General features: G+C 40.3%; 1 protein-coding gene across 1 annotated transcript in view; it reads left to right on the top strand.

Moving 5' to 3' along the window:
* CPA6 (carboxypeptidase A6) overlaps positions 1-13,706 on the top strand; it is a 241,128-nt gene that overhangs the window by 189,054 nt on the left and 38,368 nt on the right. Inside the window, exons 3-4 of the mRNA XM_040432198.1 lie at positions 3,233-3,357; positions 11,627-11,741. Coding sequence (XP_040288132.1) covers positions 3,233-3,357; positions 11,627-11,741 — 240 coding nt within the window. The remainder of the gene's footprint in view (positions 1-3,232; positions 3,358-11,626; positions 11,742-13,706) is intronic.

Below are 13,706 nucleotides of genomic sequence, written 5' to 3'. Positions count from 1 at the left end.
CGGACGACATATGGCCGTCTGAATTAGCCTTTACTAGCAGTTTGCAGTGAAGGTCCAGATGGGTGTTAATGGTTGGGGGGGTCCTGTACAGTCTGACATAGGCAGCAGTAATTGGATAGTGTCAGACTTTGCAGGGACACACCCAACTGGTAAGTGGCATCTAGACCTATATTGCAGACGGCTGACAATTCATTGATAGACTCTAGAATAAAGGGTGTATTAGACGGGCAGATTTTCCGCCCGACGATCGCTGATGAGTGCTTGTATGAATGCTTGTTAGCGATCATCTTGCAGTGTAATACTGCTTCCGATTACACGGGCAATCCAAATCTTTCAGCATGCTGAAAGTTCACCATTTGCCGGATCATGCTGTCTAATTACAATCTGCCGCCGGCAAACCACTCTACAGCATGGGGACAAGCAATGGCATTGCGATCGCCCCTCTCCATGTTGCTAAGGAGATCTCTGCATGTAATAGCAACGGTCTCCTCAGCAAGCGAGTGGGCTATTGCCGGGAGGGAATGCTTCCCTCCCGACAATTGTCTGCATGATTAGGTGTGTAATACACCCTTAACAGGAATAGCATAAAAGAAAGTCATAAGAACAGGAGCTCCATAATTGTTATTACATGGGGAATGCAAGTACTTACTAAAACTTACATGTCAGGAGAGGTGACAGCTCCTCTATAAAATGAAAAATAACATTTACTTGCTGAAACGGGAACACTTCTTTATGGCAGTATAGACCAATAAATATAAATGTGTAGTTAGGAAGCAACAAAGATGCATCTTTCTTTATGCTTTACTAATGTTCTTTGCATAAATACCCTAATTCCCTGAAAGACTCTGACAGAATAAAGCATAAGCATGCATACTGCATAATTGATAATGTTTTCATGGATATAATGTTGCTGCTGCAGGATCCTGGAGATATGCGTAGCCTGCTGACAAGGCTTTATTTTCAGTATCCCGGCTTCTGATAACAGGCAGCTTCTCAAGCCTGAGCTATCTGTATTATAGTCAAGTCTATTATTTAGTGCAGCCTCATTCAGATTTTTTTGTTTGGTGACTGTTTGCCTCGGTGTGATACCTCACTATAAGGGTACATTCATGCAACTGTATGAATTTTGCTGTCTTCTAAATGCGGATCTGCAAAATACAGATGACATCTATGTTCTTTCTGCACATTTCCTATTCTTGCCCGCAAAGCAGACCACTGACCCATTAAAGTCAATGGGTAGGCAAAAAAAAACACACCCGGCTTCCTTTCTAAGGTACCAGTTGGAACAGAAGGAGAGTCCGGTTTCAAGTTTTAAAGTGTTTTTTTCCACTTTAAAAATCAATTACCGAAGTATTTCAACGAAGTCACGCGTGACTTTGCGAATAACTAACTACAGCTCATCGGAGTCTATACATTCTAATGCTGTACAGAGATGGATCTCCGTACAGTATTAATCCGAAGTTATGAACAAAGTGACTTTGGATGTAACATCCAAAGCTCGCTTCGTTCATCACTGTTGATGATAATGGCTTACAGGTAATGAAAACCCAAAAGTCAGTATCTCAGAGAATTAGAATACTGTGAAAAAGTTCAATTTTGTAGACTCATGGGGTCACACTCTAATCAGCTAATCAACACAAAACACCTGCAAAGGTTTCCTAAGCCTTTAAATGGTCCCTCCATGTGGTTCATTAGGTTACACAATCATGGGGAAGACTGTTGACTTGACAGTTGTCCAGAAGACAGTCATTGACACCCTCCACAAGGAGGGTAAGCCACAAAAGGTCATTGCTAAAGAAGGTGGCTGTTCACAGTGTGCTGTATCCAAGCATATTAATAGGAAGTTGAGTGGAAGGAAAAAGTGTAGTATAAAAAGGTGCACAAGCAAGAGAGATAACCGCAGCCTTGAAAGGATTGTCAAGAAAAGGCCATTCAAGAATTTGTGAGAGATTCACAAGGAGTGAACTGCGACTGGAGTCAGTGCTTCAAGAGCCACCACACAGATATATCTAGGACATGGGCTGCAACTGTTGCATTCCTTGTGTCAAGCCACTCATGACCTAGAGACAACCTCAGAAGCGTCTTACCAGGGCTAAGGAGAAAAAAGATTGGACTGTTGCTCAGTGGTTCATAGTTCTGTTTTCAGATGAAAGTAAATTTTGCATTTCATTTGGAAGGTCCCAGAGTCTGGAGGAAGAGTGAGAGGCACACAATCCAAGTTGCTTGAGGCCTAGTGTGAAATTTCCAGAGTTAGTGATAGTTTGGGGATCCATGTAATCTGCTGGTGTTGGTCCACTGTGTTATATCAAGGCCAAAGTCAGCACAGCTGTCTACCAGGGAATTTTAGAGCACTTCATGCCTCCCTCTCCTGCCAAGTTTTATGGAGATGCTGATTTCATTTTCCATGAGGACTTGGCACCTGCCCACACTGTCAAGAGTACCAATACTTGGTTTAATAACCACGGTATCACTGTACTTGATTGGCCAGCAAACTCGCCTGAGAATCTATGGGGTATTGTCAAGAGGAAAGCAAGAGACACCAGACCCAACAATGCAGACAAGCTGAAGGCTACTCTCAAAGCAACATAAGCTTCCATAACACCTCAGCAGTGCCACAAGCTGATCGCCTCCATGCCATGCCATATTGATGCCGTAATTCATGCAAAAGGAGCCCCGACCCGACTGAGTGCTTTTCAGTAGATCAACATTTCTGTATAAAAAAAATATTTATTTAATTGGTCTTATATAATAATCTAATGTTCTGACTTTTGGGTTTTCATTAGCTGTAAGCCATAATCATCCACATTAAAAGAAATAAACGTTTCAAAATAGATCACTCTGTGTGTAATGAATCTATATATGAGTATCACTTTTTGATTATATTCTAATTTATTAAGATACACCTGTATGTATCTGGCCAAAAAGTAGACAGATTTATGCTAGTAATTCTTTTTTGGATCTAATCGGTTGAATGTGAATTTGGCCTGTATTACATTTTGACACAACACACGGGCCATTGTCTAAAGATAAACCTCTGTACAGTATGATAAGAATGCATTAATAGAGGACTTCTGGAAAGGGGCATAAACATGTTTGGCACATGCCCAGCACAGTGTTCAGTCCATGAGGGATACCGGTTCTTCACAGGAGAAGTACAGTCCAGTACAGTATGTGTCTGTGTTGTTGTGTACATTACATGAGCATCATTTACAGGTTAGTTCCTGCACTGCAGGTAGATCTGTGGCAGCCCAGCAGTTTTGGCAACATCTTAAATAACACCGTCACCGATGTTCACCTATCCAATACCAGTTCTGAGGCTCTGCTAACATACCTGAGGCGAGCCAACGTCGAGCACAGGTAAGATGGTATGCATTGTATATTTCCAACAGTTCTCTATTCTGACTAAAAGTAGGATGCTGCTATTGCTACTTACTGTCAGTATTAGGATTTTTATTACTGTATCATAGCGAGAAGTTTACCTCTATGCTTAGCTTCCCAGTAAATAGACAGGAAAGGCAACAGTTCCCACTGGGGGTAGATAAAAAATATATATAAAAAGTGTCAAAAAAGAATAAATGATTAGAAATAAAAGTAAAAATAAAATAAATCAAAAAAATAAGACAATATAGTTTCATCCTACCAGATTTGCCTCAATTCTGACCAATATTGTCTTGTCCAATAGCTGAACACTCCTCAGTAATATCTCAGGAAACATTGAAATAAGATCTAGATTTTACTAAGGATATAACATTTTTTCATTGGACATGACAGTTTTTTTTAGATTGGGACATCAGTACATTGAACAATTTAAAGGAGTTTTCAAGGATGTAGATATTGATGGCGTATCGTCAGGATAGGTCATCAATATCATATTGGTGAGGGTCCAGACCAGCACCCTCCTGTTTTGGGCTGGCATCGGTGGCAGAAACTATACAGCGGACGGAAGGCTCCATCCATCATGCAGTTTCCGGGGCTGGCATACTGCAGCCCAGGACCCGTTCACTAGAATGGTACAGTAGTTGAGATGCAGTACCCGTGCATGGCCACTACACAGTGGACAGAACCTTCTACTTCTGCTTTTATACACAGTATAGTTTCCGGCACTGATGGCTGCCCAAAACAGCAGATCAGTGGAAGTGTTGCGTGTCACACCCTCACTGATCTGATATTGCTGAGATCCTGAGAATAGGTATCAATTTTATAAGTCCAAGAAAAGCTCTCTAATGGAATCAGTCACCAGATTAATGCTTCCCTATGTGAGGCCTGCATAAAGTAGCTGGGTATCACAGGATAGGTCATCAGTAAGAAAATATCAGAAAACTCCTTAAAAGATAAATTGCTCCCTAACTCTCTAGAGCAGGGATCAGCAACCTTTAGCACTCCAGCTGCTGTGAAACTACAACTCCCAGTATGCAAACATGCTCGGCTGTTCTCGATACTCCCATAGAAGTGAATAGAGCATTCTGGGAGTTTTAGTTTCAGAACATCTGGAGTGACGGAGGTTGCTGATTCCTGTAATAGACATTTAAGACACTTTTATCTTCATCACCATCTCTTTACTGGCATACTTTACACCAATATTTTGCACAAACTATTACTACATCTGGTGTAATCAGGGGCGTAGCTATAGGGGTGCAGAGGAAGCAGTCGCTACTGGGCCCAGGAGCCTGAGGGGGCCCAAAGACCCTTGTGCTGCATAAGAAGACACCGGTATTATAGAAAGTGCATGCTGGTCAAGTTACACCTCTGGCTGGAGGGAAGGGGTTAGGTCAAGAATTTGGCATGGGGGGGGACTGCCATCTAAATTTTTCCCTCAGGCAGGACGAAGGCTATGTGCTTCCCTGCCCCTGGCCACAAAGCACTGAGGGAAGGGGGCCCAAACAGAACTCTTATACCAGGGCCCATGAGCCTTTAGCTACGCCCCTGGGTGCAATATATGATTTCTTTTAGCATGCCCTCCTTTTGGAGGCATAAAAGTTGCCTAAAACACACAGTGAAGGACAATTATCAAGACTGTTGTTCCCGTATGCCAGTCTTGATCCATCCGTGCTGGAGTGAGATGTGCCAAATTTATTCAGAGGCAGATGTGCCAAATTAGGCGCATCTCTGGCAGTCCATCTGCCAGAAACAGAAGTCTACGTCAGCCGGGGCCTGGAGTACACTTAATTTATAAATGAAGTCCTGCCCCTCCAGCTAAGTCCTGCTTCTTTTCTTGCCATTAAAGTGTAACTGTCATATTTATTTTTATTTGCTAGTTTATTAGAGCTGTAATTACCTCATAATAACAGCTTTCATTAATGTCCCCTGTCCCTTTCCACTGGTCCCTTAAAAGACAGTTGCTAGGGCTTGTCTGTCTTCCTTTTAGTATAAACAGAAGTCGGAGGGGCGGTCCTTCACACTGCATGCCTGCATTAAGCTTCATAGTGAGGAGGCGTGTCTCTCAGTAATCCAATCTGATTGGCTGGCAGGAAGCTGCAGGCTACAGCAAGTGTGTATGGGAAGTGAGGGAAAGCAGTTTTGGCCTCAGAGAAATGGCAGAGAAGCCATCTTGAGAAGGTACTCATATTGTAAATGTTTAGACAGCCGTAACTAAAAGAAAAACTCAAGGAAAACAGTGGTATGTGAAGAAACTAAAGATTGCTTTATGCATAATGCTGCTGCAGCAGTAACATATGCTAATTATTATTATTTTTTTTTCATGAAAACATGACGGTTACACTTTAAGAAAAGTGGCAAGTAGAAAATTATTGCACACATATGGCATGCACCATAATTTGTGCCTTTTTTACGCCCCTCTGCACAATTATGTACTTTACATTTTTAGTACAATTTTTACCAGAATTCTGGTGCCTTTTCTTAGTAATCTCCCACATTGCAAGTACAGTATTTGTAAAATATACGTTCATTATTACTGCATGGAAATGAAATGTATTATATTATAATATATTGTTTCCAGCTGCAAATTTGAAAATACAATTACGATTCAAAAGATTATAAACCAAAAATATTATAGTGCCATGTATGTGGCTGTTTAAACTCCCGGGAAGGTTTCTTGTTTATGAAGAACACTTTCTCTGAGAAGCAGATTGAATTAACAGCAATGAAATTGATTCATTATTTCCCGTGTCCCCACATGACCAGCTTTTTCATTGAGTAATTAAACAAAGAACCTATTTGAATTAGAAAGCAGCAAGTTAAAAAAGATGGTGGAAATAAATCGATTTATCTTTAAGTCTTTGCACAAAGCAGAAAAGACTCTACCCTGTATTATAACGTGTGGCATTTTACATTATTATTACTTGAGAAAATTGTAATGTGCTTATTTAGTCGATGATACCATTCAGATTGATTGCTATGCCTTGCAGATCAATTATCACAGAGACAAGCTTTGGAGCCAATGGCATAGACATCATTCAGCTCAAATACAGTTGCAAGAAAAAGTATGTGAACCCTTTGGAATTATATGGATTTCTGCACAAATTGGTAATGAAATGTGATCTGATCCTCATCTATGTCACAACAATAGACAATCATAGTCTGCTTAACCCCTTCAGGACACAGCCTTATTTCACCTTAAGGACCAGGCCATTTTTTGCAAATCTGACCAGTGTCACTTTAAGTCCTGATAACTTTAAAACGCTTTGACTTATCCAGGCTATTCTGTGATCGTTTTTTCGTCACATATTGTACTTCATGACACTGGTAAAATGAAGTAAAAAAAATTCATTTTTATTTATAAAAAAAATACCAAATTTACCAAAAATTTAAAAAAATTGCAAATTTCCAAGTTTCAATTTCTCTACTTCTATAATACATAGTAATACCTCCAAAAATAGTTATTACTTTACATTCCCCATATGTCTACTTCATGTTTGGATCATTTTGGGAATGATATTTAATTTTTTGGGGATGTTACAAGGCTTAGAAGTTTAGAAGCAAATCTTGAAATTTTTCAGAAATTTTCAAAAACCCAATTTTTAAGGACCAGTTTAGGTCTGAAGTCACTTTGCGAGGCTTACATAATAGAAACCACCCAAAAATGACCCCATTATATAAACTACACCCCTCAAGGTATTTAAAACTGATTTTACAAACGTCGTTAACCCTTTAGGTGTTCCACAAGAATTAATGGGAAATAGAGATACAATTTCAAAATTTCACTTTTTTGGCAGATTTTCCATTTTAATAATTTTTTTCCAGTTACCAAGCAAGGGTTAACAGCCAAACCAATCTCAATATTTATGGCCATGATTTTGTAGTTTACAGAAACACCCCATATGTGGTTGTAAACCGCTGTGCGGGCACACGGCAGGGCGCAGAAGGAAAGGAATGCCATACGGTTTTTGGAAGGCAGGTTTTGCTGGACTGGTTTTATTGACACCATGTCCCATTTGAAGCCCCCCTGATGCACCCCTAGAGTAGAAACTCCATAAAAGTGACCCCATCTAAGAAACTACACCCCTCAAGGTATTCAAAACTGATTTTACAAACATTGTTAACCCTTTAGGTGTTCCACAAGAATTAATGGAAAATAGAGATACAATTTAAAAATTTCACTTTTTTGGCAGATTTTCCATTTTAATAATTTTTTTCCAGTTACAAAGCAAGGGTTAACAGCCAAACCAAACTCAATATTTATGGCCCTGATTCTTTAGTTTACAGAAAAACCCCATATGTAGTCGTAAACTGCTGTGCGGGCACAAGGCAGGGAGCAGAAGGAAAGGAATGCCATACGGTTTTTGGAAGGCAGATTTTGCTGGACTGGTTTTTTTGATACCATGTCCCATTTGAAGCCCCCCTGATGCACCCCTAGAGTAGAAACTCCAAAAAAGTCACCCCATTTTAGAAACTGGAGGATAGGGTGGCAGTATTGTTGGTACTAGTTTAGGGTACATATGATGTTTGGTTGCTCTATATTATCTATATTTTATTTTTTGTAATTTACAACATTCATCTGACAGGTTAGATAATGTGATATTTTTATAGACCAGGTTGTCACGGATGCAGCGATATCTAATATGCATACTTTTTTTTTTATTTATGTAAGTTTTATTGGCACTATTTTGGGGTGTGTGTGACTTTTTGATCGCTTGCTATTACACTTTTTGTGATGTAAGGTGATAAAAAATTTCTTTTTTTACACCGTTTTTTTTTTTTTACGGTATTCACCTGAAGGGTTAGGTCATGTGATATTTTTATAGAGCAAGTTATTACGGACGTTGCGATACCTAATATGTATATTTTTATTTATTTATGTAAGTTTTACACAATGATTTCATTTTTGAAGCAAAAAAAATTATGTTTTAGTTTTTCCATAGTCTGAGAGCCATAATTTTTTCAGTTTTTGGGCGATTACCTTGGGTAGGGTATGATTTTTGCAGGATGAGATGATGGTTTTATTGGCAATATTTTGGGGTGCATATGACTTTTTGATCGCTTGCTATTACACTTTTTGTGATGTAAGGTGACAAAAATTGGTTTATTTAGCACAGTTTTTATTTTTTATTTTTTACGGTGTTCATCTGAGGGGTTAGGTTATGTGATATTTTTATAGATCCTGTAGATACGGACGCGGAGATACCTAATATGTATACTTTTTATTTATTTATGTAAGTTTTACACAATCACAGCTTTTTAAAAAAAAAAAAAATGATGTTTTAGTGTCTCCATATTCTGAGCCATAGTTTTTTTATTTTTTGGGCGATTGTCTCAGGTAGGGGCTAATTTTTTGCAGGATGAGGTGACGGTTATATTGGTACTATTTTGGTGGGCAAAGGCATTTTTGATCGCTTGCTGTTGTACTTTCTGTGATGTAAAAATTGTTTATTTAGCACAGTTTTTATTTTTTACGGTGTTCATCTGAGGGGTTAGGTCATGTTATATGTTTATAGAGCCGGTCGATACGGACGCGGCGATACCTAATATGTATACTTTTTTTTTCCCCTATTTTTTACCAATTTTCTTTTACTTTATTTGGGGAAAATTACGTTTTTGTTTATTTTTACTTGAAACTTTTAATTTTTTGGTGGGAAAACTTTATTTTTTCAACTTTTTTTTCACTTTATTTTTTGTCCCACTTTGGGACTTGAACTTTTGGGGGTCTAATCCTTTACAATGCATTCCAATACTTCTGTATTGGAATGCATTGGCTGTATGAGTAATACTTTGTGTATTACTCATACAGCTTCCGGCCTGTGAGATCCAGGGGGCTGGATCTCACAGGCTTGTCACAGGAAGGCAGCGCAATTCCTTCCTTAGGCATCGCGCTGCCTTCCATGCCATCGGGTCCCCCCTACAGCCACATGGGGACCCGATGACACCGCCGATCGCCGCAGCAAACCGCAGGTAAAGCCGCAAACCGCAGGTCTGAATTGACCTGTGGTTTGCGGTGCTAGCCGACACGGGGGGTCACGGGACCCCCCTTGCATTTAGCCAAGGTGCCTGCTCAACCGGTGATCGGAAATACACAGGACGTACCCGTACGCTCTGTGTCCTTAAGTACCAGGACATCAGGGTGTACCGGTACGCCCTGTGTCCTGAAGAGGTTAAACTAATAACACACAAAGAATTAAATGTTACCATGTTTTTATCGAACACACCATGTAAACATTCACAGTGCAGGTGGAAAAAGTATGTGAACCCCTAGACTAATGACATCTCCAAGAGCTAATTGGAGTGAGGTGTCAGCCAACTGGAGTCCAATCAATGAGATGAGATTGGAGGTGTTGGTTACAGCTGTCCTGCCCCTATAAAAAATGCACACCAGTTCTGGGTTTGCTTTTCACAAGAAGCATTGCCTGATGTGAATGATGCCTCGCACAAAAGAGCTCTCAGAAGACCTACGATTAAGAATTGTTGACTTGCATAAAGCTGGAAAGGGTTATAAAAGTATCTCCAAAAGCCTTGCTGTTCATCAGTCCATGGTAAGATAAAATTGTCTATAAATGGAGAAAGTTCAGCACTGCTGCTACTCTCCCTAGGAGTGGCCGTCCTGTAAAGATGACTGCAAGAGCACAGCGCAGACTGCTCAATGAGGTGAAGAAGAATCCTAGAGTGTCAGCTAAAGACTTACAAAAGTCTCTAGCATATGCTAACATCCCTGTTAGCGAATCTACGATACGTAAAACACTAAACAAAAATGGATTTCATGGGAGGATACCACAGAGGAAGCCACTGCTGCCCAGAAAAAACATTGCTGCACGTTTACAGTTTGCACAAGAGCACCTGGATGTTCCACAGTAGCACTGGCAAAATATTCTGTTGACAAATGAAACCAAAGTTGAGTTGTTTGGAAGAAACACACAACACTATGAGGCACAGCACACCAACAAAAAACCTCATCCCAGCTGTGAAGAATGGTGGTGGGGGCATCATGGTTTAGGGCTGCTTTGCTGCGTCAGGGCCTGGACGGATTGCTATCATCGAAGGAAAAATGAATTCCCAAGTTTATCAAGACATTTTGCAGGAGAACTTAAGGCCATCTGTCCACCAGCTGAAGCTCAACAGAAGATGGGTGTTACAACAGGACAACGACCCAAAGCATAGAAGTAAATCAACAACAGAATGGCTTAAACAGAAGAAAATACGCCTTCTGGAGTGGCCCAGTCAGAGTCCTGACCTCAACCCGATTGAGATGCTGTGGCATAACCTCAAGAAAGCGATTCACACCAGACTTCCCAAGAATATTGCTGGACTGAAACAGTTCTGTAAAGAGGAATAGTCAAGAATTACTCCTGACCGTTGTGCACGTCTGATCTGCAACTACAGGAAACGTTTGGTTGAAGTTATTGCTGCCAAAGGAGGTTCAACCAGTTATTAAATCTAAGGGTTCACATACTTTTTCCACCTGCACTGTGAATGTTTAAATGGTGTGTTCAATAAAAACATGGTAACATTTAATTCTTTGTGTGTTATTAGTTTAAGCAGACTGTGATTGTCTATTGTTGTGACTTAGATGAAGATCAGATAACATTTTTTGACCAATTTGTGCAGAAATCCATATTATTCCAAAGGGTTCACATACTTTTTCTTGCAACTTTATACCATGCAGGGCCTGCATTAAGGTCGCCATACACATTAGATGAGTATCAGCCGAATCTGCCAATAACAGCAGAATCGGCCGCAGGTGTCATCAGAAAGAATGATCGGGTATGTTTGCTTTCAACATGCCTAATGCTTTTGTATGGCGATAAGGCACCACTATAGGTGTCTGTCAGTGGATTAAGCGTGCATGTGTATGAGGATGTTAGGAGAAACTGCTGTCCATTGACTGAGCATTCAGCCCGGAAGCTGTCTAAAGTGTATGGCTAGCTTCATGTTTCCCTGTATCCTCATGGAGGCCTGAACAATTTTTATCTTCTGCTCCCCTCCCATTGTACAACATTCAGTCTCACTGATACAGAAAGAGAAACTACAACTGCATCTCTCTCCTTTATGTCTACTTTTTTGTGTGCAGAAAATTAGTAGAAAAAAGTAGGTTCGTTTTAATGAAATATATTGTCAAATGGACTGACTTTTTATATGCCTTAAGGGGTACACTTTAACAAGTATAACTATATAATATATATATATATATATATATATATATATATTTATTATTATTATTATTATTTTTATTTTTTTTTAGTATTCTATTACAAGATTTGCAGAATGTGATTGAAAAACAGAATCATTCCAAATCTAAAAGGAAACGTAGATCATTGCCAAAATATGATTATGAAGATTATCATCCCCTTGAAGAGGTAAGTTTCTTCAGAGCATGAAAACTATGAAAGTACATTATCAGGATTTACTTTTGAGAAACTGTTAAATAAATTTGCATCCTAATGTCTGTATCACACCAAAAATCTACATAAAATATCCTTTACTAGTTTAACAGTAATTGTCCTTCCAGTTTATAGGGGTTTTCTGAGATTTGTTACCTGATTGGTGGGGGTCTGACCCCTGGGACCTCCACTGATCAGCTGTTTGAGAAGGCACCGGCAATGTCAAGGCTTTGCCTAGGCCATTTGACATCATGTTCATCGTTCACGTGGCCTAGGTGCAGCTCAGCCCCATTGAAGTGAGTGGAGCGGAGCTGCAATACCAAGCACAGCCGCTATATAATGTATGGTGCTATACTTTGTGAGCTAAGAGGAGGCCTTCTCAAGCAGCTGATCGGTGGGGGTCCTGGGTGTTGGACCTCCACCGATCAGATACTGATGACCTATCCAGAGGATAGGTCATCAGTAGTGCTGAGCGAAGCAAGCTGCGGATGCTTCATCCGAAGACGCTTCGTTCAAAACTTCGGAATAATACTGAAACCGAACTTGGCTTCGGTTCCGAGGCAATAGTTGGAACTGAAGCCGAGTTCGGATTCAAGCTTTAAAGTGTTTTTCCACTTTAAAAATCAACTACTGAAGTTATTTAACAATGTCAACAATGCAACTTTGCGAATAACTAACTTTGGCTCATCGGAGCCCATACATTCTAATACTGTACGGAGACTAATGTCCGTACAGTATTATTTCAAAATTTTGAACGAAGCGACTTTATATAAACCATCCGAAGCTTGCTCTGATCAACACTAGTCATCAGTATAAAAATCTTGTAAAACCCCTTTAAAGAGTCTTCTTAGCTAAACAATAACTGAGCATTGCTAAGGTCTGTCTTCTACTGAGTGCTGAAGACGCCAGTGTGTAAGTCAGATGGGCAGATTGATGGGCAGTAATAGTACACAAGTGCATAGCCAGGGACTGGTGTAGTGAAAAGAAGCAGGCCGGGAGCCTCTGTATGTTATACACAGGCGTCTTAAGCGCTTAGTGGAACTGAAGACTAAAGACAGGCTTTCCTCAGTAATGCTCAGAGCTTTGCTAAGAAGAGGTGTGCACCAGCAATGAGGCCAGGAGAGGCGATCGCCTCAGGCAGCACCAGGTAGGGGCAAGAGGGAGCGAGCAGAAAGGGCCATGGGCAATTAGCTCTTTCATTGTAGCATAGGTATTAGGCTAAGAAATTAGCTTTGGAGGGGGTGCCGTTTCCCATGTAATAACAATTCTGGAGCATCTATTCTGTAAAATTCTGGAGCATCTATGGTGTTGTACCATTCCTATATTATTCCTGCTAAAAGTTTTTGAATGAATTGACAGTAGCCTGCAATAAAGGTCCAGATGGGTGTTACCAGTTGGGGGGGTGTCCCTGCATAGTCTGACGCTATTCAGTCAGTGCTGGTAGTGTTAGACTATGCACAGACACGCCCCAGCTAGTAATGGCACAACATAGAGTCATAATGTAACGCCCCCAAGTGGCATTACCACTCCTACACCCTGCTTCTGTCTGTATCTGCAATAACCATGTCATCTTATACTTTTATTTCAGGTCCTCCATGTAGTGTGCATTTCTTCTTATGCATTTGTATTGTTCATGCAATAACCTGGTTCCCCAGTGGGTGGTAGCAGACTTGGCAGTGCTACTAAATGTGTAGCTACCTGTTTCAATCATTAAGGTGACAAACTGTAAAGCATAATTAGACCTTGTTGCCAGAAGGGAATACCGAATAATGCCACCCTTCTATTTACTGGCATTTCATTGCATAGTGGTGGAACTACAGACAGCCCCGCGCTCTATTTGGTATTAACCGCTGTGATACCTTAAAGTCAGTTAGTAATGAGCGCTTAGTGCACACCTGTTTGGTTCTCTGGTTATACCTGAGAGGGAAACTGTTCTCGGAC

The sequence above is a fragment of the Bufo bufo genome, chromosome 5, assembly GCF_905171765.1.
Source record: "Bufo bufo chromosome 5, aBufBuf1.1, whole genome shotgun sequence".
NCBI classification, from domain to species: domain Eukaryota; kingdom Metazoa; phylum Chordata; class Amphibia; order Anura; family Bufonidae; genus Bufo; species Bufo bufo.
The sequence above is the reverse complement of the archived record's forward strand: the minus strand, read 5'-3'. Positions and strand labels throughout refer to the sequence as shown.